This window comes from Lynx rufus, unplaced genomic scaffold, assembly GCF_022079265.1.
Source record: "Lynx rufus isolate CCGP_SWC_20201006 ecotype Redwood Valley unplaced genomic scaffold, mLynRuf1.p SCAF_25, whole genome shotgun sequence".
Lineage (NCBI taxonomy): Eukaryota > Metazoa > Chordata > Mammalia > Carnivora > Felidae > Lynx > Lynx rufus.
Window position 1 is genome coordinate 3360263 of NW_025814840.1, and position 24068 is coordinate 3384330.

General features: G+C 38.8%; 1 protein-coding gene across 17 annotated transcripts in view; it reads left to right on the plus strand.

Annotated features, from left to right (window-relative positions):
* The window catches only part of PCDH15 (protocadherin related 15), a 789181-nt gene that overhangs the window by 387941 nt on the left and 377172 nt on the right, over positions 1 to 24068 (plus strand). For all 17 annotated transcript variants that reach the window (XM_047088664.1, XM_047088665.1, XM_047088662.1 and 14 more), the window contains one exon: positions 10997 to 11105. In XM_047088664.1, the coding sequence (XP_046944620.1) occupies positions 10997 to 11105 (109 nt within the window). The remainder of the gene's footprint in view (positions 1 to 10996; positions 11106 to 24068) is intronic.

The following is a 24068-nucleotide window of genomic DNA, read 5'->3' on the forward strand; positions in this document are numbered from 1 at the left end:
ACTTTGGCTATTGTCGATAGCAATGCTATAAACATTGGGGTGCATGCGCCCCTTCGAAAGAGCACACCTGTATCCGTTGGATAATAACCTAGTAGTCCAATTGCTGAGTTGTAGGATAGTTCTATTTTTAATTTTTAGAGAAATCTCCATACTATTTTCCAGAGAGGCTACACTAGTTTGCATTCCCACTGGCAGTGCAAAAGAGATCCTCTTTCTCCGCATCCTTGCCAACATCTGTTGTTGCTTGAGTTGTTAATTTTAGCCATGCTGACTGGTGTGAGGTGGTATCTCATTTTGGTTTTAATTTGTGTTTTTTGATCATGAGTGATGTTTAGCATTTTTTCAGGTGTCTATTAACCATCTGGATGTCTTCTTTGGAAAAGTGTCTATTCCTGTCCTTTGCCCATTTCTTCATTGGATTATTTGGTTTTTAGGTGTTGAGTTTGATAAGTTCTTTATAGATTTTGGATACTAACCCTTTATGTGATCTGTCATTTGCAAATATCTTCTCCCATTCTGTTGGTTGCCTTTTAGTTTTGCTGATTGTTCCTTTGCTGTAGAGAAGCTTTTTACCTTGATGAGGTTCCAGTAGTTTATTTTTGCTTTTGTTTCCCTTGCCTCTGGAGACATGTTGAGTAAGAAGTTGCTGCAGCTGAGGTCAAAGAGGTTTTTGCCTGTTTTCTCCTCTAGGATTTTGATGGCTTCCTGTCTTACGTTTAGGTCTTTCATCCATTTTGGGTTTTTGTATGGTGTAGAAAGTGGTCCAGGTTCATTCTTCTCCATGTCACTGTCCAGTTTTCCCAGTGCCGCTTGCTGAAGAGACTGTCTTTATTCCATTGGATATTCTTTCCTGCTTTGTCAAATATTAGTTGGCCATACATTTGTGAGTCCATTTCTGGGTACATGCAAAAATCCTCAACAGGATGTTAGCCAACGTATTAAAAGAATTGTTCACCCCGACCAAGTGGGATTTATACCTGGGCTACAGGGCTGGTTCAATATCTGCAAAACAATTAACGTGATTCATCACATCAATAAAAGAGAGGACAAGAACCATATGATCCTCTCAATAGAGGCAGAGAAAGCATTTGACAAAATACGGCATCCTTTCTTGATAAAAACTCTCAAGTAGGGATAGAAGGAGCATACCTCAAGATCATAAAAGCCGTATATGAATAACCCAATGTTAATACCATCCTCAATGGGGAAAAACTGAGAGCTTTCCCTGTAAGGTCAGGAACACTACAGGGATGTCCACTCTTGCCACTGTTATTCAGCATACAATTGGAAGTCCTATCCTCAGCAATCAGATAACACAAAGGAAAAAAGCTATCCAAACTAGCAAGGAGGAAGTCAAACTTTCACTCTTCACAGATGACATGATCCTCTATACAGAAAACCCAAAAAATTGCACCAAAAAACCTACTAGAACTGATCCATGAATTCAGCAAAGTTGCAAGATATCAAATCAATGCACAGAAATTGGTTGCATTTGTATACACCAATAATGAAGCAACAGAAAGAGAAATCATGGAATTGATCCCATTTACAATTCCACCAAAACCCATAAAATACCTAGGCATAAACCTAACCAAAGAGGTGAAAAAATGTATACACTGAAAACTATAGAATACTTTTTAAAATTTTTTTAATGTTTATTTATTTCTGAGAGAGAGAGAGAGAGAGAGAGAACATGAGCAGGGAAGGGGCAGAGAGAGAGGGAGACACAGAATCTGAAGCAAGTTCCAGGCTCCGAGCTGTCAGTACAGAGCCCAATGTGGGGCTTGATCTCATGGACAGTGAGATCATGACCTGAGCCAAAGAATCATGCAACCAACTTAGCCACCCAGGTGCCCCCGAAAACTATAGAAATCTTATAAAAGAAATTGAAGAAGACACAAAAAAAAATGGAAAAAGATTCTATGCTCCTGGATAGGAAGAATAAATATTGTTAAAATGTTGATACTACCCAAAGCAATCTACATATTCAATGGAATCCCTATCAAAATAACACCAGCATTCTTCACAGAGCTAGAACAAACAATCCTAAAATCTGTATGGAACCAAAAAAGACCCCGAATAGCCAATGCAATCCTGAAAAAGAAAACCAAAGTAGGAGGCATCACAATCCTGAACTTCAAGCTATACTGCAAAGCTGGACTCATCAAGACAGTATGGTACTGGCACAAAAACAGACACTTAGATCAATGGAACGGAACAGAGAACCCAGAAATGGACCCACAAATGTTTTTATTTGTATTTGTACTTAACAGTATACTCCAAGATGATTTTTTCTTTATCAGAAAGACAAAATAATTTTTTGCTATGTATCTACAGATGTCTTCCATGGCCAATGTGAAAATTGTGGAATTTTATGTGAAATTTTAATGTAATAATAATGAAAATTACGCTATACTGTTTTTATGGCACTTTAATGGCTCACCCCAAAATATTCCTAGATTATCTATCAATCTGTCTTATATTTATCTATCTACCTATTGACTGTGGGTTCTTCTAACTCCCTTATCCAGCCTCCATCAGATGCAACCATACCCTGCCTTTCCACGAGTCTCACCTCTGCTACATGGATCAAAATTTACTTTCTTCAAGCTATGCATACTTGAATTTCTCTGATACTTGGTATTTTGAATATCTCACTCGGAATAGTTTAACATGCGAGTTTTCTGTCAGAGCTCTCTCTTAATATTTATCAATAGATGTCTTTATTAAAAGAATTCTAAATGAACCTGTGTACATGTACTTGGAGTCCCTGTGACTGAGCGCTTCTCCGTAAGAACTTCTTAATAAATTAGGGAATTATCGCAGACTTTCTGTAATCAAAGTGTAGGGAATGAGTTTATAAATTGGGTGTAAAACTAATGCAGCTTAGTATATTCACTGAGAAGAATTTCACTGAAGCTTCTGTTTAATAAAGTGAAATGTTCATTTTAAGTGAATATTCAACTCTGTGATACACCATCTTAAAGTTATGTTTAAGTCTAATCATTAGATAATTTTCTTTGCAGCTTTTAGATCTAAATCTTTGTCTAAAATCAAATAGTAATGATAGGCCCCCTTCATTCCCTCAAACATTTGATCAGGTATGCAATTCTAAATAAAACCTTCAAAATTCATGTCAGTGTCACATATCAAGAAAAATATGCAAGATATGGTAAAATTAGCTTCCAGCTAGAAATGAAAAAAAATCCCATCACTCTCTCTCTCTCTGCTTATAACTGGAAGCCAATTTTAATGCTAATATAATACAATTAAAATAATAAAGTAATCTTAATACTACGATCTATAATGACTTCCATTACTAAGCATGGCACTTACTGTTTTATTCATTTATATACTGTCTTTCATGAATCCCTATACCAATTAATGAAATGTAGATATTATTAACTTCACTATGAAAATTATGATTAAAAGGCTGAGGGATTAAACAACTTTCAAGAGGTGATATTGCAACTTATTTGGCAAGATTGGAATGTTTTCCTTAGGATACAGGAGCTCGCCACTTAGTCTCCTGGAATGTTTTAGAGACTGTTTATTACACCGAAGGCCATCGCTGTGAAGCACTTTGAGCCGACATCTGTGTATTCTGAGCATTCTTGTGGCCACCTTACTCTTCCCTTTAGGTGGGTGTAGTATTCTTTGTGAATGAAAGATGCTCATACAGCCTCAGTATGTGTATTTGGATGTTTTACAGGAGCCCAGAGGGCAAGGCTAGGTCAATGAGGCTCGTGAATACCCTGAATAATACAGAACTGAGAAGTCTCTTATTCAACAGTTCTTAGTGCCTGTGTAACACATGTATTTCTGGTGCTGTCGATACAACCGATCCCTGCTCTCAAGAAAGTTCTAGGCAAGGAAACTCAGACACACGGTTCTAGTGAGTGTTAGATAAATTTTAATAAGGAAGAGTGCAATATTCTCTGTATAGAAATGCATAAGGGAAATTATCAGGTATACCTCAGGTCAAAATATGTGGATGGGTAGAGGAAATAGACAAGTATAAAGGGAAAGAAAAATGGGTAAGTGGGAGAATGAGAAACTTTTCTTCAGCAAGACAACATTAATAGGGTCTAAATGAAAGCCGTAGAGTGGGATATAATATTTATTGAACAGTCAGCTGATAAAAAGACTTACACTGTGATATACGGAGAGCTCTTATGAACCAGTAAGGCAAAGTAGGAGAACGGACAAAAGACATGAAACAACACTTCACAAATGTCCAGCATTGTAAAACAGTTCAAATCACTGTGAGGTAACGATGCGTACCTACCGAATGGCTAAACTTACCAACTGTCAGCAGAGCAGTGGACCACTCACAATAGAACGTGAGCTCACACAACAAGTTTAGAAGACTTAAAATGGCAGGGACCTAGCCCATACATGCGTGTCTGACAATTATATTCTTATATTTCACACAAATGCCTTCATGTGTAAGAACACACGCAGAAGGACCTAGTGCTATTCGTCACGGCATGCCCTGGAAACAACCCAAACGCCATCACCAGTGTGAAAAGGAAACAAAGTTGGGGGTGTCTGTCTAATGAACACAGTACATCCATTAAAACGAGAGTGCAGGGACTACACTTGATGTACCTAACTCCCACATGCATGCCGACCATGTAAGACATAGTAATACTTGAACAAAGTCAGTAATTAAATGACATTGTATAGTTCTATTTGTATACAGTTTCAAACAAGTGAAATTAATCTATGATAATAGAAAGGCCATCTTTAGAGTGGAAGGAGCAGGAGCGATTGATAGAAAATATAGAGAATAGAGGGCTTCTGAAATATTGACGATATTCTAGTTCTTAATATCATGGCATTTAGAATTAAATACAACTTGGTGATAGTTCATCAGGTTATGGATTTATGGTTTATAAAAGTCTGTCATATATAGCCCTTCCATACAAGGTTTAGTTTTTAAAAGCAAGTTGTATTTTGTTGCAACAAATAATCCTTATAAACACATCCCTGAGCATACGTTTCATTATTTATGTAAAATAAATTGCTCAAAATGAACTACTGGGACCTTATAAAGATAAAAAGCTTCTGCACGGCAAGGGAAACAACCAACAAAACTAAAAGGCAACCAACGGAATGGGAAAAGATATTTGCAAATGACATATCGACAAAGGGCTAGTATCCAAAATCTATAAAGAGCTCACCAAACTCCACACCTGAAAAACAAATAACCCAGTGAAGAAATGGGCAGAAAACATACATAGACACTTCTCTAAAGAAGACATCCAGATGGCCAACAGGCACATGAAAAGATGTTCAGCGTCGCTCCTTATCAGGGAAATACAAATCAAAACCACACTCAGGTATCACCTCACGCCAGTCAGAGTGGCCAAAATGAACAAATCAGGAGACTATAGATGCTGGAGAGGATGTGGAGAAACGGGAACCCTCTTGCACTGTTGGTGGGAATGCAAATTGGTGCAGCCACTCTGGAAAACAGTGTGGAGGTTCCTCAAAAAATTAAAAATAGACCTACCCTATGACCCAGCAATAGCACTTCTAGAAATTTACCCAAGGGATACAGGAGTGCTGATGCATAGGGGCACTTGTACCCCAATGTTTATAGCAGCACTCTCAACAATAGCCAAATGATGGAAAGAGCCTAAATGTCCATCAACTGATGAATGCATAAAAAAATCGTGGTTTATATACACAATGGAGTACTACGTGGCAATGAGAAAGAAGGAAATATGGCCCTTTGTAGCAACGTGGATGGAACTGGAGAGTGTGATGCTAAGTGAAATAAGCCATACAGAGAAAGACAGATACCATATGGTTTCACTCTTATGTGGATCCTGAGAAACTTAACAGAAACCCATGGGGGAGGGGAAGGAAAAAAACAAAAAAGAGGTTAGAGTGGGAGAGAGCCAAAGCATAAGAGACTCTTAAAAAACTGAGAACAAACTGAGGGTTGATGGGGGAGAGGAAGGGGAGGGTGGGTGATGGGTATTGAGGAGGGCACCTTTTGGGATGAGCACTGGGTGTTGTATGGAAACCAATTTGACAATAAACTTCATATATTTAAAAAAAATAAAGACAATATCACAAAATAAATAAAATAAATTTCTTTTCCTAGTTCAAAAAAAATAATAAATTGCTCAAACTACATTTATTAGGTCTAAGCAAATAAATATCAAAGGCAAAGGCTCAAAGAAATGTTTTATAAACAACGTAGGTATTAGAACTATAGATCAAATATGCAATTGCAAGGATGGTCAGATGCACTTTTGGAATACAGCAGTCCATCACAGGATATACGACAAAAAATATATCTCAAAAACTTTTTCAGAGACACTTCATAATAAAACAAAAGTATACAATTGAAGAACAGTATCTTTAATCTTCTGTGCTTGCCAGTACATTTATTTATTATGTGTATAAATAGTTACAGATATATCTATACATAGACTACAATAGCAGCATTCCGACTGAAACTTGCTTTCTCATTCTGGTGTTGAAGATGTAGAAGGAGTAACTAACCCTCACTTACCTCAACAGTCCAATCGCCTCTTGTTATTTTCTCAAAAAGGATTCAGCAGTTGAACCTGAAAGCATTGTCTTAGATATACTGAAAAGACAAGGCACCCCTCCAGAAAAGCTAATTGGATACGAAGCTTATGTCCCTAGGGGAATAATCTTGGGTTTTATAATCATAGAATTATGCAGCATTTCTGCTGGAGACAATGTTTTCGTTATTGTTTAATAGTTTCTATGATTATCTTCACGACATGAATCTCTTTATATGGAATCACCATCAGTAAATATGTCAGGGAATTTAACTCTGGGTACTCAAAGCGGTGAAATGTGAATCCACTCTTCTGTGTACTTTTAACATGTGCGCATCAGCACGAACAGAATTCAGGAGACGGGACTTCTTCTCAAAGATATGAGTTCTTCTCAAAGACAAAGAAGGCTGCCTTCTCTGCAGAGAAGACAGATTTGCTTTAGGGGCAAGGCACCCAAGAGCTTTGCAGTGTTTGGATGCCTTTTTTATGTGTCTCCTGGAATTCAACTTGATGAAGCAAATGTGTTGCAAACAGTTCCTCACTAGGCTAGGCGGTGGTTATTAGATATTTTGTGTGCACCTGCCAACAGAGCCTTCTGTGAAGACTAATTGAGCAATTACTGCAATTATATGGTCATAAGGGAACCTTGTAATCCTGTCCTTAAGGATACCCAAGCATAATTGGGCCATGGGTGAATTTCCAAGTTCTTCAGCATAATTCTTCTTCTCTAATCCAGCGGTAAAATTAGAAGCTAAGAGAAATAAGGGGGCGGGAGAGGAACGGAGCAGTAGTTACTATCTGCTTGGAGAGGATGGTTCTTCAAAAGAAACGCGTCTGCTAGTTTTTCCCCTTTTCTAAGGCCTGGGGAGCCTGCTGTCGCAGTGGTCAGCGCGGGCCGGTTTCCTTCAGGTCCGGCTCCGTGTGGTGATCTGCTACCGGGCTGGAAAATTCAGTACAATACAAATTGACATGAATGTATTTAGTAAGTAGATATTAACTTGCCAAATATTATACATGATTGCATGTTTTTTCCCCCATAAAATTCTTTCTTTTCTAAGGAAGAGTTTCTCGCTGGCATTTCCTTGGTTAGTTGTATGTCCTTCCCATGGCTGGCGATCTCCCATACAGAGATTTTTGGTGATGGAGAAGTTCAAAACTTGATGCATCTTAGTATGTTGTTTCTTCTAATGGGTACATGTTTCCTTTTCCAACTCTGGCTTAAATGCTACTTATCTTTATAAAAAATTTCATTACATACTGTAACAGTAGCATCCTACATAAAACACAGTATCCTTTAATGTTACATATTACCAGTGTTAGAAATCCTCAAGATTCAAGCAGCCCAATATACTTGGGATGTAATCTTAGAAATCATAGCTGAGAATTCATCCTTTTCACCTTTAAACCTATATTTTCTTAAAAAAAAAAAAAAACAAACAAACCTCATGAACAGTAGCCTAAGAAAAAATTTTTCTTAAGTCGCTAGTCTTTGTAAGACAAAAATCAGTCCTAAGAAGTTATATAAGACAACTGTACTCCCAAATTTCCAGAAACTCATTGAAGCCTTCACCAAGAGGGTTTATTTATTGTATTCTCACTAGTACAATTTGCTAATTTATGATATTAAAATTAGTACAGAGTATGGAAACTACACAGTGAAACAGGACTGAATGGCTTTAAATACATTTCATCCCACCTCCCTTCTTCACTTCTAGGCCCACTCTCCTGAGACAGCCACATGCTGGTATTTCTAGTTTCAATTCTTCTGATTCTAGATGTCACGTAATTCTAAACGGTGTACTTGTTTCTTTTTATTTCTTCAGTTCTCACCATACATTTATTAATAACCAACTATGAAAGATGAGGAATTTAATTAGAACCTTTCCCTCCCTTTTGGTTTTGTTTATTGTGTTATTTTTAGTTTTTTTTTCCTGTTGTTCATATAATTTTAAAAAATATGACTGAAGCCCCATTTCTCATTCCAGCAACTTGTGCAGAAGAGGATTTTAAACTATGTGACTCATTACCCAAACTAAAACTGTATATGTGTTGGTCACTTAGCAGAGAAAGGTGTCAGCAGAGAAACCCCAATGTGATCTGGTCATGTTTAGCACTCTCCCAGAAGACCTCAGGTTCAGTTTTTTTTTTCTTGTTTTGTTTTCTGTTTTTTTGTTTCGTTTTGCTTTTAATTCTAGGTAAGTTATTTCAAAAAGCAGGAGTCTAGGATCCCTTAGTATATTTCTCTGGCCATGGGAAGGAAGACAGGCTGCAAAACATCCTGAGAGTTGAATTCCCTTCGCAAGATCTGCATGCTACTGTACTTTTGGAAGACCCACCACAGATTTATTAGTTGAACCAGAACTGCAGTAGCTTGGCTGCATGCTGACTTTGGCTAACGCCATCAGGCTGCTTTGACAAATGTCTAGGATGACCTATCAGCCCTCCACTCCTGTGTTCAAACATACAGACTTGAAGAGCTTTGGATGCTTTCAGTGTCAGGAGAAATACAGGATTACAGAGGAAGGAAATTGTCTGTTGGGCAGGTGTGTGTGTGCGTGTGTGTGTGGTGAGAGAGAGAGAGAGAGAGAGAGAAGTGACCAATGATAGAGTGAAACGGAGAACGAGGGACAGAAATAGGGAACAAGGGAAAGAGTTGAGGAAGACTGTTGTATTGTGATGTGTTGTATTGTGTGGAAAGAACAACAACCAAAAGAACAGTAGTCATCCTGATTTAATGGAGTGATTTTGATATTGGTTTGACATTTTCATGGGTCTGAAGACACATTAAAAAGGTGAATACAGTATTGCAAAGTTATCCCTACCAGGAGCTCTTTGTTTTTAGGAAGATATTAAAAACGTTTAGGCTATGGAGAGCCTATTAGAGATTTTTAAGTCTGCAGAACCCCTAAGATGTATGTGAACTCCAAATATTTGCTCAATGATTACCTTTAATTATTTCAACTTCAAAAATGTAACGTTTTAGCAATATACTTGTGTTTAATATAACTTACCGTAACTTAATCAAAATTAAGTATTCCACGTTACAGTTTCATATTCTTGCATTTCTTTTCAGCAGGCCACTACTCTACATTTCTGCTGAGATTACAAAGTACTGATTTTATATAAAAGTATATGATACATTTCAAGGTTCTCTCATTTGAGAAGATATAATATAAAATAACGTTGCAGTGATTCCTTAGACTGTGAAGTCAGATATTGAAACAGACATTATTTCCCTTTAAAGTTACTAGTATGTTTGGACCGAGGGCTTGCAGAGACTTAAAGCAGTATTTCTCAAACTGTGTTCTAAGGCAATGTAAGAGTTCAAGGAGATGTTAATGGATGATTCTAGAAAATGTGCAAATAACACCCCCTTCTTAGATGGCCATTATGCAAATTAGCACAAAAGTCTCCGAAAAGACCTGCAGGAAAGTGGATTCACTTTTTGAAAGTTTCTTTCATATCCTGTGTCGCAAGCTTATCTGTGAAGAGTGCACATTTGTTTTTTCAGCATATTTGTTACAAAGAATGATTGATCATTCAGTACAGGGGCCAAGAAACTCTGTCCTACATACCATTCGTCTTTGTAAATAAAGCTTTATTGCAGCATAGTCATACCCACTTGGTTGATTTTGTGTTACAGTGTCAGAGTTGAGAAGCTGACACGGAGACTCTCTGTCCAGCGAAGCCTAAATATATTTATTATCTGGTCCTGTACAGAAAACTGCTTACCAGTCCTGATAGTGGAACAGAATACCACTGGACATCATATTGGCAAACACTGGCTTAGAGAAATATATTATGATTTTAAACAGAGTCCTCTTGCATATAATTATAAATTAAATGTATATGCATGTACGTACATGCATAATATATAATTAATTATGCTTATGACATTTGCAGTGATGGGGCTTTGATTTCTATTCAGTTAAAGCATTGATTTTTAAAATTTTGTTTTTAATGTAATTAAGGGATTACATTTTTAAATGTAATTTTTTTATTTTTTTTAATTTTAAATGTAATTAAAAAGTAATTTTTAAAACATGAGTTAGGAAGAAAAAGAATGTAAATATTCTTACAAATCTTGTCTACAGACAGATAAAATTATATTTGGTAGCCTCATACTTCTGATTTAATTATCTAGGGAAGATGCAGATTTATTGATCTCTTTCTTCTTCGTCTTCCTCTTAGGAGAAAACCCTGATATAAAGTTCCAAGTGTGTAATTACTATGACTTTTCATTCTGACCCTGAGGACACATTGTTCCCTCTTTGAATTCAAAATTAACTAGTATAATGTGTTAAATTTCAAATCTCGAAAGCTGAGTTTAACTACTAGTTCAGGTACTGCCTAGCTGTCCAGACTGTAATGTCTCATATCTGAGTGTCAGTTCTCCATGAGGCGTTAAGAATAAAGTGGGACTAAACGCTCCCATTTTTTTTTTCCAGGAAGAACTGAACCCCATCGTGGTTACCCCGCCCATCCAAGCTGTTGACCAGGACCGGAACATTCAGCCACCAGCAGACAGACCAGGCATCCTCTACTCTATCCTTGTTGGTCCGTATCTGGTAACGTTTTACACTCTCACTCATCGTTCTAGAATCATGCATAAATAGTTGTATCCAATCAAAGGAAACACCTTTAATAACAAAGGTGGCCTTCTTAGAAGTTACTATTTTTATGTAAAAATAAATTCAGAAATAATAATTTTCAGGGTGCATGGGTGGCTCAGCAGGTTAAGCAGCCGACCCTTATTTTCTGCTCAGGTCGTGATCTCACTGTTGTGAGGCTGAGCCCAGCCTGCGTTGGGCTCCACGCTCAGAGTGGAGTCTGCTTAAGATTTTGTCTCTCCCTGGGGCGCCTGGGTGGCTTGGTCAGTTGAGCGTCCGACTTCGGCTCAGGTCATGATCTCACGGTCCGTGAGTTCAGGCCCCGCATTGGGCTCTGTGCTGACAGCTCGGAGCCTGGAGCCAGTTTCAGATTCTGTGTCTCCCTCTCTCTCTGCTCCTCCCCTGTTCATGCTCTGTCTCTCTCTGTCTCAAAAGTAAATAACGTTAAAAAAAAAAAAAAAAAAAAAAAAGATTTTGCCTCTCCCTCTCCCCGTCCCCAGCTTGTGCTCTCTGGCACTCTCTCACAAAACAAAACAAAACAAAACAAAACAAAACAAAACCACATCTTTCCCCTCAGAATTAGCTTTAGTGAGATATGTTAAACAAAAAATGGAAAACTTTCATTAAGAAAGTGAAACAACTTTAAAAAAATAGGATATTAATCTACATATTGGTAACTTTCTCTGTGTTCCGTCACAAAGAATTCTCTGAGAAAAATTTGAAAAAAATCCATTGAAAATGTACGGTTTGCTCTACTAGTATTTTATCATTGGTTGGAGACAATTATGTAATTCTGAGACGACATGAGTGAATTCAATAAGGGCTTCTGGCACCAAATGGGAGAAGGATCACGAGTACCCAAAGGCTCACAACACGTTGTACCCTTGGCTGGTTTTTCCTTGAAAAGTTTCACAGGAGCTCTTCCGGCCCGTGCTTGTACGTAGACTGGTAATTGCACCGAAGCAAAAATGCTGAGAATGTGATTATGCCACTCTTCCCAAATTGCTTTTGCTAAAACATGGATGTTGCTGCTTTGCGTGGTTTAGAGCATCTAGAGAGACAGATGCGTGTGAGACCATACCTCTCCTAGTGAGAAAGGGGTTGCTCTTGAAATGGGCTTCAGAATGACTGTTCAGCGGAATTCAGCACTACTCTCAACTCCTGAGCCTTTAGTCTGTGTGTATGTGCACATACTTAACAATACAGCAGCCTACAAGACACCAGACGGATTGCCAAATATGATCCTATATCCTACTTAGAAATGCTGTCTGTAAAGAAAATAAAGCAGTTCTGTTTTATTTGGTGTCTGGAACTGTGCGCATCTCATAACCCCATGGTAGAGATGAGATCATTACATTTTTAAAAAGTCCTTATGAACATAAGCGTCAGTCTTTGAAGTCTGTAAGGCCTGGAGCATACATCAAAAGAAATAACCATTGTTCATTTCATCAACTGGAGGTTTGATCGTATGTCAGTCACTGTGCTACGTGCTATAGATGCAAAGGTGAGAGGTAGAAGTTCTAGGTTAGGGAGGGGTGGAGAAAATTACGTAGAAAGTTATTTCGGCAGAAGGGTCAGGGTTCCCAGGTAGAACACAGGAGAGAAATTACCTAGAAAGTTGAGACAGCATGTGTAAAATCCAAAGGATGAACTTGAAAGCCAGTGTTGGAGAAGCCTGCTTCCCATGGTGGGATGAAATCCAGTGGTGTTCATGAGTTTCTTTCACTCTTAGAAATTATATTTATTTTTTCTTTTGATAAATGAGCACCTACTCTGTGGAGGGAGACAGATTCCTCACTTCGTGGAGCTGGTGTTCTGGCAGAAGCAAAGGCAACAAGCAAGAAACGTATTATGTGTTTATTATAGAAGAGAGAAGGCGGTCAGCATTGTGGGGAAAATGGAGCCCAGAGAGGTGTTGTAGTATAAACTGCAGCATTAGATAGGATGATCAGGGCACACCTCACTGAACAGATGAGATTTGAGCAAAGTCTCACAGAAGCTGACGCAGTTACCCATGTTGATGTCTGGAAGAATAGGCGGAGATAAAAAACTGGAGCTTGCCTGCTGGATTTCAGAAGCATCGAGGAGACCAGGAGCGTTGGAGATGAGTGAGTGAGAGGAAGTAGAAAGAGGAGGTGAGACACAGAGGGGTCAGAACTTACAGAGTCTAGTATGCTATCGATCGACTTTGTCATTTACTCTGAGCGAATGGAGAAGCCAAGGTAGTAATGAGAGCAGAATGATGCCTTGGCGGCCTGTATCACCAACCGCCAATGTAGTATGATGGATGGTCCTAAACAATAGACACATCCACTAGCAGCGTCTTTGTTTTTACAAATAAGTTAAATAAAATGATGTCATTTATAGCATTTGCACTTCTAGAGGACGGGGCCTTGTACAGATAGTTGGAACTGTATTCAAATCCTGACTGTAACACTTATTAATCATATAATGCTAGGTGAGTTACTCATGTCTCTGCTTCCGATGGCTCCTCTTTAAAATGGAGTTTAGGGGCGCCTGGGTGGCGCAGTCGGTTAAGCGTCCGACTTCAGCCAGGTCACGATCTCGCGCTCCGTGAGTTCGAGCCCCGCGTCGGGCTCTGGGCTGATGGCTCGGAGCCTGGAGCCTGCTTCCGATTCTGTGTCTCCCTCTCTCTCTGCCCCTCCCCCGTTCATGCTCTGTCTCTCTCTGTCCCAAAAATAAATAAACGTTGAAAAAAAAATTAAAAAAAAAAAAATGGAGTTTAGGGGCCCCTGGGTGGCTGAGTCAGTTAAGCGGCCGACGTTGGCTCAGGTCACGATCTCACGGTTCATGAGTGTGAGCCCCTCTGTTAGCACAGCCCCTCTGTTAGCACAGAGGCTGGAGCCTGCTTCAGATTCTGTGTGTTCCTCTCTCTCTCTCTCTCTGCCCCTCCTGTGATCGCACTCTGTCTGTGTCTCCCAAAAATAAACAAACATTAAATAAATAAATAATAAATAAATAAAATGGAGTTATTAAAAACGGACCTGCTATAAAAAGGTTTTGAAAATTTGATTCAATATAGGTAAATGTGTAATAATGCCTGGGAAAAAGCTAGTGCTCAATAATGTTAATTCATGTCACCATTACCATTAGGAAGAAAAATCACCTTTCCTAAGTTAGACAAGACTGGTAAGAACAGAAGCACACACACACAGAGAAACGTACACAACAGGATTTCCATGGCTCTGATTTTCCTTACTTGGCAAGACCTCTTCATTTTCCTTAAGTCCCCCCCGCCCAGTAGTTCTGAGTGCATGTCCCTCAGAGCTAGTTTTCTCAGCCTTCATCCGGACAGCTCCCCACTGCTCTCGCACATTCTTGGCGGTCTACTTACTAAATGGGAGGATGTGCATGTTCAGGTGTGCAGAAGGGCCATCCAAGGACTGTTGCCAGTTCCTTCACTGTTCCTACCGTAACTATCGTCAATGGTGGAATTACTCTTCTACCACTGATCATCCCCAACAACCTCACCCTGTGTCACCTCAATCCACTATTTCCTAGAGGTGTCCATTGGCTTTCTTCACAGAAAAATGATACCATTCTACCTGTGAAGGATGGGATTAGCAGGGATACTCTGAGTGAAAGATATTCAGAGTATAAGCGATTGAAAACTCAAAAAAAAATCCCTCAAAATTGACTCCTGCCTTAAAATGGAAATTCCTTTATCCCAAAATGGGATGACTTTTGGAGGGAATAAGTAAAACTCTGATAGTCAGCCTAACTGATGCCCCTTCTGTGTTTTACTATTAGGACGATGAAATTTAGGTTTAAGTTGGAGCATTCACTAAAGGACAACAACAACAAAAGTGACAATAAAATCTCAAATGATTAAGTGCAAAATAGAATTTTATGGTAAACTAAAATTTTCCATAAAACTGACATAAATTTAGATGAACTGAATTTTTTGGGGCGTACTTATCATTTCACAAACACTGAATTATATATTTAAGAAAGTCCTTGTTACATTCAGTATAATAAAATCACAGTACAAGTAATATTAGATTAATATTTTAATAATTTAAGGAATTATTCCAGGTGAAGTCATTGAAAATAATCAAGGAAAGACTTGTGAAAAATTTCCCTTCCCTAAAAGCTGTGACAAACTAGTATAAACCAAAGTGAAATCATAATTTTGGATCATTAATTGCTGAATTAACCAAGTCTTACAGCAACCCAGGGAACATTTATTCAAGAAAAACAGCTGACTCTTGGTTGTGTTTTTTTTTTTAGCTTAGTGGAATTTTTCATTTGCCTGAGTCACATTGCCTGCTAGTTAGTTCAGGAGTAGCATTAAATACAACAACCTTGGAACACCTGGGTGACTCAGTCGTGTCTGACTCTTGATTTCAGTTCAGGTCATGATCTCATGGTTCATGAGTTCGAGCCCCATGTCAGGCTCTGTGCTGACAGTGCATAGCCTGCTTGGGATTCTCTCTACCCCTTTCTCTCTGCTCCTTCCCTGCTCACACACACACATGCTGTCTCTCTTTTCCAAAATAAATAAGTAAACTTAATAAAAACAACAACCTGCATTCCCAAAGTATCTTGACAGTCTCTTGAAAAACAGAACAAAACTAGAGCTCTTCCAAAGCCTCATTTCCAAAGAAACATCATGTGACCTGGCTGGTGGGTCCCTGGAAGAACCCATATAAAAGGCTAACTCAGATTTCACCCAGCACAAAAAGTCTTGTTTGAGGGATGGTTAGGGAGCAGTGGGGAAGGAGTTTCTCAAAAACAATTACAGGCAAGTGTTTTAACTTTGTTGCTGCCTGAAGCGATAGACAAAAATTGGAACACGCGATTGGCTAACCAGTAAGCTTAAAAAGAAAGTTAGGAATGATGTCCACAGGGTATGCAAAAACTTTGACATATTTGTAGGAATCTTGGAAGGACAACAGTAAGAATAGTAGCGTGTGAATTTTCAGAAAACACCTGAGAAAGTCTTAAGTTTTCATATCTGGCTTACCTTGAGTTTCTGCCAAAGCAGAGAGAAAAGACTAGGGTGGAGCTTTAAACAGCAGAATTAAGGACTAACTGTGATCTAACATCAGCCAAGTGCTCCCAAACAAAGACTAGGATACTTCTTGTTTCCAAGTATGTAAAAAATCTCCGCCCCATCATTACCTAAACACTAAACCAAGTACAGGTTTCAGTGGCCCCACGTGACAAAGCAGGCATATATTAGAGTTATCAGTTCAGAAAGCATTACTTGGAAAAACAAATGAGCAGCATCTTCAGCAGACGCTGGGGAGGGAAGAAATCTGATATTCAGTGTTGTCACATAATACTGTTTGAAATGACCAGCTTTTAAGAGAACCTGGGACACTGGAATGAAACAGGGAAGAATGGCTGATACACAGGGAAAATAAATCAACAAACGTGTTTCTGAGAGATTCTAGGCATTAGACTTAACAAAGACTTTCAGTTGGGTGTTTCAAAGATGTTCAAAGAGCTAAAGATGATCACGTGCAAGGCTCTAACGAGACAAAGAAGGGCATTTCCATGACTGTCCCCACATCGTCATTAACAAAGATATGATAGAATATGTGTTTATGTCTAATAACATAAGAAGGTCTCCTAACTTTTAGTTTATAATAGCAGCTTGTAATATTAGCATTTTTAATGCCGGATGCTCATACCAGAGCATCTACTGTATGACAAATAATATGTATTAAATACAACATGTAGATAAGCATTACATACTAAAATGTAAATATAAAAATATGATTAATAGCTACTTTTGCCTATTATTCAAAGTCAGTGTGGTCATTATGGTAATATTATGTATATTCTGGCAATTAAAGAGTTGGTATAACACATTGGTGAATAATGGAGACACCACATGCACCTGGGTGGCTCAGTCAGTTGAGCCTTCGATTTCTGCTCAGGTCATGATCTCGCAGTTTGTGGGTTCCAGCCCCGTGTCAGGCTGTGTGCTGACAGGCCAGAGCCTGGAACCTGCTTCGGATTCTGTGTCTCCCTCTCTCTGCCCCAACTCCCGCTCACGCTCTGTCTCCCTCTCTCTCTGCCCCAACCCAGCTCGTGCTCTGTCTCTTTCCCAAAAATAAATAAACATCTAAAAAAATTTTTTTAAATAAATAAAAGAAGAATGGCAATACCAGGAGCTTCTGGGTGGTGCAGTTGGTTAAACATCTGACTCTTGGTTTCGGCTGAAGTCATGATCTCACATGAGTTTGTGAGTTTGAGCCCATGTCCACTTTATGCAGATAGCTCCGAGCCTTCTTGGGATTCTCTCTCTTCCTCTCTCTCTGCCCCTCCCCCATTCACACACAAACTCATGGGGGAAACATTTTGGGGGGAAAAAATAAAAAAAAGAAGAGCAACATCAGACCCACAAACCTTAGGTTCAAATATTTTTATAAACATGCATTAACTCTGATAAGTATTATTAAGTATTAGTATTTTTGGGCCCAGGCATACAGTATACTCATTTTGAAAAAGCCATGAGGAAGATACAGATTTAAATATGTATTTTAAGTGGATAACACAATGAAAACATGTCCTGGGCCCCCAAATCCCTCCTTTCGATATTTTGGATTTCACAAATACTTGGGGAAGAGTCCAGAATTTTCATTTATCTGCTTTTACTTTCTTCTTTTATTTTCCCAGTGCCACATACCTTATAACTGCATCCTTTTTTACATGTTGGCCTTTCGAACACTAAGTCACCTCACACATAGTCTATTAGTTCATTCCCTCAGGTCTTTCTGTTTTCCAGGATGTTGATTCTAATTCTGAGTAACTTCCACTGAATCAGAAATTTTCTTCTTTTCCTTTCTGGATTTATTATTCTCTGTTATCAGGAACTTATTACTAGCTAATAAGCTGGAGTATTGTGCACTATTATTATTATTATCATGCAGACATGAGAGAGAAGCTTGATTTTATGGCACACATTATTGGGAGATGTTTCTCCTACTATACAGGTCTTACTACTGAGTATCAGTATTGTTCATATTTTTATGGCTTCCCCTGGAAATTGTTCCAGAGAACTATTCATTTCCAAACACATTGAGCTTCTTGTCCTGTCCCCTACAAGGATCAATAGAGTAGAATAATAAACTACAAATACTGGAACTCTCAAAAATATCTGCTAAAAATGAGAGCATTGATCGATCCAAAGATAAGTATGTTATCTAGAGTAATGGGGCATGTAGGGTATATGTTAGTAAAGGTACAAGTTTAAATATCCTTACAAAGAACCTCTAAAACACAGTGTTTTAAATCAAATAGAAGTATCTTTCTTTCTCCAGTAACAGCCCAGAAGGCTATGGCCCTGGGTTTGTGGGAAAACTATGATTCTTAATACTTGGTTTGCTATGTTACTCGGCCAATGGGGGGGAAAAAAAGAAAAAAAGATAACGTTCAGGGCAAGAAACTTTGTGGAAATGAACCAAAATTCATCACAACATGAAGACAGTGTAAGCTGAGGAAACATAAGGGAAGTTGTAGAGACAGTGGTTAGTGCTTTAGTTGTCTGTTCTTGTACAATAAACCACAGACATTAGTGACCTAAAATGGCAGCTGTGGTATTTCTCATATTTCTGTGGGTTGATTGGGATCAACTGGGCAGTTCTTTTGTTTCACACGGTGTCGTTGAGGCTACTCAAATGTGTGCATTCAGCCGGGAGCTAGCCAGGGATATAGACATCCAGTGTGGTTACGTCCCCCTTCTCCCCAGTGGGCTTACCTTATTCTGTAGCCTTTCCCGCAGCTCACTGACTTTTTAGAAGGTAAAAATGAAGGCTACCAGGTTTCTTAAAGCTTGGCCCCCAAACGGAATGGTATCATATCTGCCACCATTGGTCAAATCAAGCATGAATCTAGCCCCTATTCAAGAAGAGGGGGGCACCTGGGTGGCTCAGTCCATTAAGCATCCGACTTTGGCTCAGGTCATGATCTCGCAGTTCATGAATTTGAGCCCCACATGGGGTTCTGTGCTGACAGCTCAGAGCCTGGAGCCTCCTTTGGATTCTTTGTCTCCCTCTGTCTCTCTGCCCTTCCCCTGCTCATGTTCTCTCTCTCTCTCTCTCTCTCTGTCTCTCAACAATAAATAAATGTTAAAAAAATTTTAATAAAAAAAAGAAGAGGGAAAATACTGGGCGGCCTACGTGGCTCAGTTGGATAAGAGTCAGATTCTTGATTTTCCGCTCAGGTCATCATCTTATTGTTCATGAGATTGAGCCCCGCATCAGGATCCTTGCTGACAGCATGGATTCTCTCTCTCTCTCTCTCCCTCTCCCTCTCCCTCTCCCTCTCCCTCTCTCCCTCCCTCCCCCTCCCTCCCTCTCCCTCCCTCCCCTTGTCTCCCTTCCCCTGTGCCATTCTCTCCCTCCCTCTCTCTCTCTCTCTCTCTCTCTCTCTCTCTCCCCCCCCCACCCTCCCTGCCCCTGTGCCATTCTCTCTCTCTCTCTCTCTCAAAATAGATAAACATTTAAAAAACAAGAGGGAAAATAGACTCTGCTTCTTGGTGGGAAGCCCAGAATTTGTAGCTGTCTCTAATCTACTTCAGGTCACGTGTGTGTATGTTAGATTTAGATAGTGAATAGTTGGATTGAACAAGTAACTTTTTCATTCCTTGCCCCATGAGTTAAAAATAGTTGAGTAAGCCCTGTAATGTTTAAACATTGTGCGTGCATTACCATTAGTTCAAACTTCAATGCTCACCAGTCGCATAGAGTACTGATTACTATTAATTACATTGGATGTAAGTCCGCATTTCAAGTAATTCTACAAATTGTTTAAAAATGTCAGGCTGGGGGTGCCTAGGTGGCTCAGTTGGTTAAGCTTCCGATTCTTGATTTCAGTTCAGGTCATGAACTCGTGGTTTTGTAAGTTCGAGCCTGTGTCAGGTTCTAGACTGACGGTGCAGAGTCTGCTTGGGACTCTCTCTCTCTCTTCCTCTCTCTATGCCCCTTCGGTGCTCATGCCCACACTCTCTCTCTCAAAATAAATAAACATTAAAAAAAATCGTCAGGCTGAGTTGATGTCCTTGGGTCTTCAGGATGTGACCTAAGAGCATGATTCATTTAGTCCTTGTACTAGGAGCATGGGAGTGAGCATCCTGTCCCTTCGTGGTGTTCACTTTTGCATACATCATTAGTGTTCTTTTCCATCTGAGGTTCACTTGAAGAAATAGTTCTCAGCTGTTTATTCATTTTTCTGAGTATTCGTTTGGTGAAAAATGAACTCTACAAAACACAGGTCACTTTAGCCAGATATGAACCCAAGCCCACTGCCATGTGCTGAAGGCAGACAAGGGACAGTGCTTCTGTCTCCCTGTATACACTGCATAGTCCCCATGCCTCCCTCAAGACTCCTTGCCTGTGTCCCTATACACATGCCAAGAGCAGCAGGTGTCATCTTGAACAGTAAATATCTGTTAAGCATATTTTTGTATTGTTTTTGGACAAAAGGAATGTGAAATTAAAGTTTTAATATGGGTGGTGGTTATATAGGTCTATACAGTTCTCCAAAAACATCAAAGCTTATCTGTGCATTTAATTGTATGTAAATTGCACCACTAAATAACACCTTGGGCATCACTGCAGTAAACAATATATTAAATTTTGTCTGGATAATTGGGAGATTAAAGTGGCATTTTAGCATGTTACCTTAGTTATTATAAACGCATGGAATGTCAGAAGATTGAGGAAGCTATCAGAGCAGTACATGAATGAGAGGGCAAGGCTTTAGGTGAGGAAGCAGAGTAGGACCACAGGAAAACACAGGATGAGAGAATGGTGAGGACACAGGCAAGGAAGAATCACATGGGCAACACATGAAGAGTCAGAGGAATTTGGAGATTGGAATCTGTATAGTCAGAAAAATGGTGGTATTGTCAGCAAAAACTCAGTTCATGGTTTTTATACTTGTTTCAGGTTTAAATAAAGGTATGGGCATTTCATACACCGTAACGTGGTGGTTCTCAAACTTTAGAGATTTTCAGAGGTGCATATTTCTGACCTTGCTTTTCAGGGATTCTCATTCAACAAAACAGGATGGGATCTTAGCTTTTCCTATGCAAGTGGACCAAGATCTACATTCTCAGAAGCACTGCCATAAAAATGCATCAGGAAAATAACCCAGGAAAATCTTTGTAGTATTTTCCTAAATTGAGAAACTGGATACTAATAGAGTAACTTTGATTTTTTTGAAAGACAAGTTAAAGCAGATTTGAGGTTTTATGTTCTTTGGTGGGGGATGGATTACAGAGTTTTTGGCACTGTTTTAGAACAGAAAAGAAGAGTGTATTATTCATTAGAAATAGCTCAACAAAGAGATTGCAAAGAGGATGGGTAGACCTGAAGAGATCTGGAAGACATGAGAGTAGGACGAGGGGAGTTTACTGTTTTCCTTTAGAACGATCAAAGATGCACATGAAAAGTGGGACAGCTATAAGGCAAAATGATAAATTTAAAACTAACAGTAGAGAATGGCAAGAAATTAGAGGCAATATCTATCATCTGGGCACCAACCTAGGAATAATGTGATAACAAAAAGAAATGTGCTTTGAAGGCATAGATAAAAATATGGTCGAAATTATTGACAAAATTTTAGTTATATAACCAGGGCAGCAGGTGCATTGAATATCAAGAGAATGGAATTTTAATACAGTTAACCCCAAGATTAAAATCAAGACAAAAACTAAATGGAGAAAACTCAGAGCTTTGGAGAGATTTTGAAAAAAAAAGGACCTTTTTAAAATAATTTTTATTTACGTTTATAATGGGAAAAGAGCCATCTCCTCATTATTGTTGTTGTTGTCATTTTAATGTGAGTAGAGCTGACACAGGCTGTTGCATTAGTTTCAGGTGTACAACATAGTGATCCGACATGTCTGCACGTCACCGTGCTGCACTCACAAGTGTCACTACCATCTGTTCTGTTCTATTGCTATTACCGTGTCATTGACCGTGTTCCTTATGCTCTGATTTTTATTCCCATGGCTTACTCATTCCATTACTGAAGGCTGTAGTTCCCTTCCCCTTCACCCATTTTGTCCATCCCCTACCCACCTTCCCTCTGGTAACCATCAGTTCTCTGTATTCATAGGTCTGATTGTGCTTTGAGTTTGTTTCACTCATTTATTTTTAGATTACACTTGTGAGTGGAATCATATGGTATTTGTCTTTCTCAGCCTGATTTTACTTATCATAAGACCCGCTGAGTTCATCCATGTTGCCTCAAATGGCACGAACTCATCCCTTTTTATGGCTGTGAAATATTCCATTGTATGTATGTGTACATATGTGTATATAAATAATATATACCTTAATTCTTCATCTATTGATGGACACTTAGGTTGCTTCCCTGTCTTGGCTATGTCTTGGCTATTGTAAATGATGCTGAAATAAACACACAGGTGCATATATCTTTTCAAGGTCCTATTTTCCTTTTCCCTGATTAAATACTCATGTGGTAGCTCCATTTTTAATTTTTTGAGGAATCTCCACACTGTTTTCCACAGTGTTTACACCAGTGTGCATTGCCACCAACAATGCACATGGGTTCCTTTTTCTCCACATCCTCACCAACACTTGTTGTTTCTTGTGTTTTTCATTTTAGCCATTACTTTATGTGTGAGGTCATATATCGTGGTGGTTTTGATTTGCATTTCCCTAGTGATGAGTGATATTGAGCATCTTTTCATGTGTCTGGTGGCCATCTCGATGTCTTCTTTGAAGAAACATTTGTTCATGTCTTCTGCCCATTTTTAACTGGATTATTTGTGTTTGTTGCTATTGAGTTTTATAAGTTCTTTATATATTTTGGATACTAATCCTTGATCAGATATGTCATTTGCAAATATCCTCTCACAGTCAGTAGGCCACCTTTTTGTTTTGTTGATTGTTTGCTTTGCTGTGTAGAAACTTTTTATTTTGATGTAATCCCAACAGTTTATTTTTGCTTTTGTTTCCTGGGCCTTAGGAGACATATGTAAGAAAAATGTTGTGATGGCTAATTCCAGAGAAATTATTGCTATGTTCTCTTCAGAACTTTTATGGGTTCAGGACACATGTGTAGATCTTTAATCCAATTTGAGGTTTTTTGTGTGTAATGTGTTAGAAAGTCACCCAGTTCCATTCTTTTACATGTAGTTGCCCAGTTTTCCCAGTACCATTATTGAAAAGACTGTCTCTTTCCCATTGCATATTCTTCCCTGTTTTGTCAAAGATTAATTGACCTTATAAATTGTGGGTTTATTGCTGGACTCTCTATTCTGTTCTGTTTATCTGTGTGTCTGTTTTTTTTGCCAGTACTGTACTGTGTTCATTACTACAGTTTTTTTGTGATATATCTTGAAATCTGGAATTTTGATACCTCCAGCTTTGTTTTTCTCAGGATTGGTTTGATCACTTAGGGTCTTCTGTGGTTCCATACAGATTTGAGTATCATTTGTTCTAGTTTTGTAAAAAATGTTGTTGGGGTTTTGATGTGGGTTGCATCGAATCTGTAGATTGCTTTGGGTGATATGGACATTTTGACAATATTACTTCTTCTTCAAACCATGAGCATGGATGATCTTTTCATTTGTTTGTATCATCTTTAATTCCTTCCTTCCTTGTTTTTCTTTCTTCCTTCCTTCCCTCCTTCTTTCCTTCCTTCCTTCCTTCCTTCCTTCCTTCCTTCCTTCTTTCCTTCCTTTCTTTCAAAAGAAATTGAAGATGTGAAACCTATAACGTGAAATTTTATGGTTTTCAGAGTACAAGTCTTTCACCTCTTTGGTTAAATGTATTCATCCATATTTTATTATTTTTGATCTGATTGTAAGGTTTTCTTTTAAATTTTCTCTTTCTGCAACTTTGTTATTACTGTATAGAAATGCTACAGATCTCTGAGTATTGATTTTGAATCCCGCCACTTT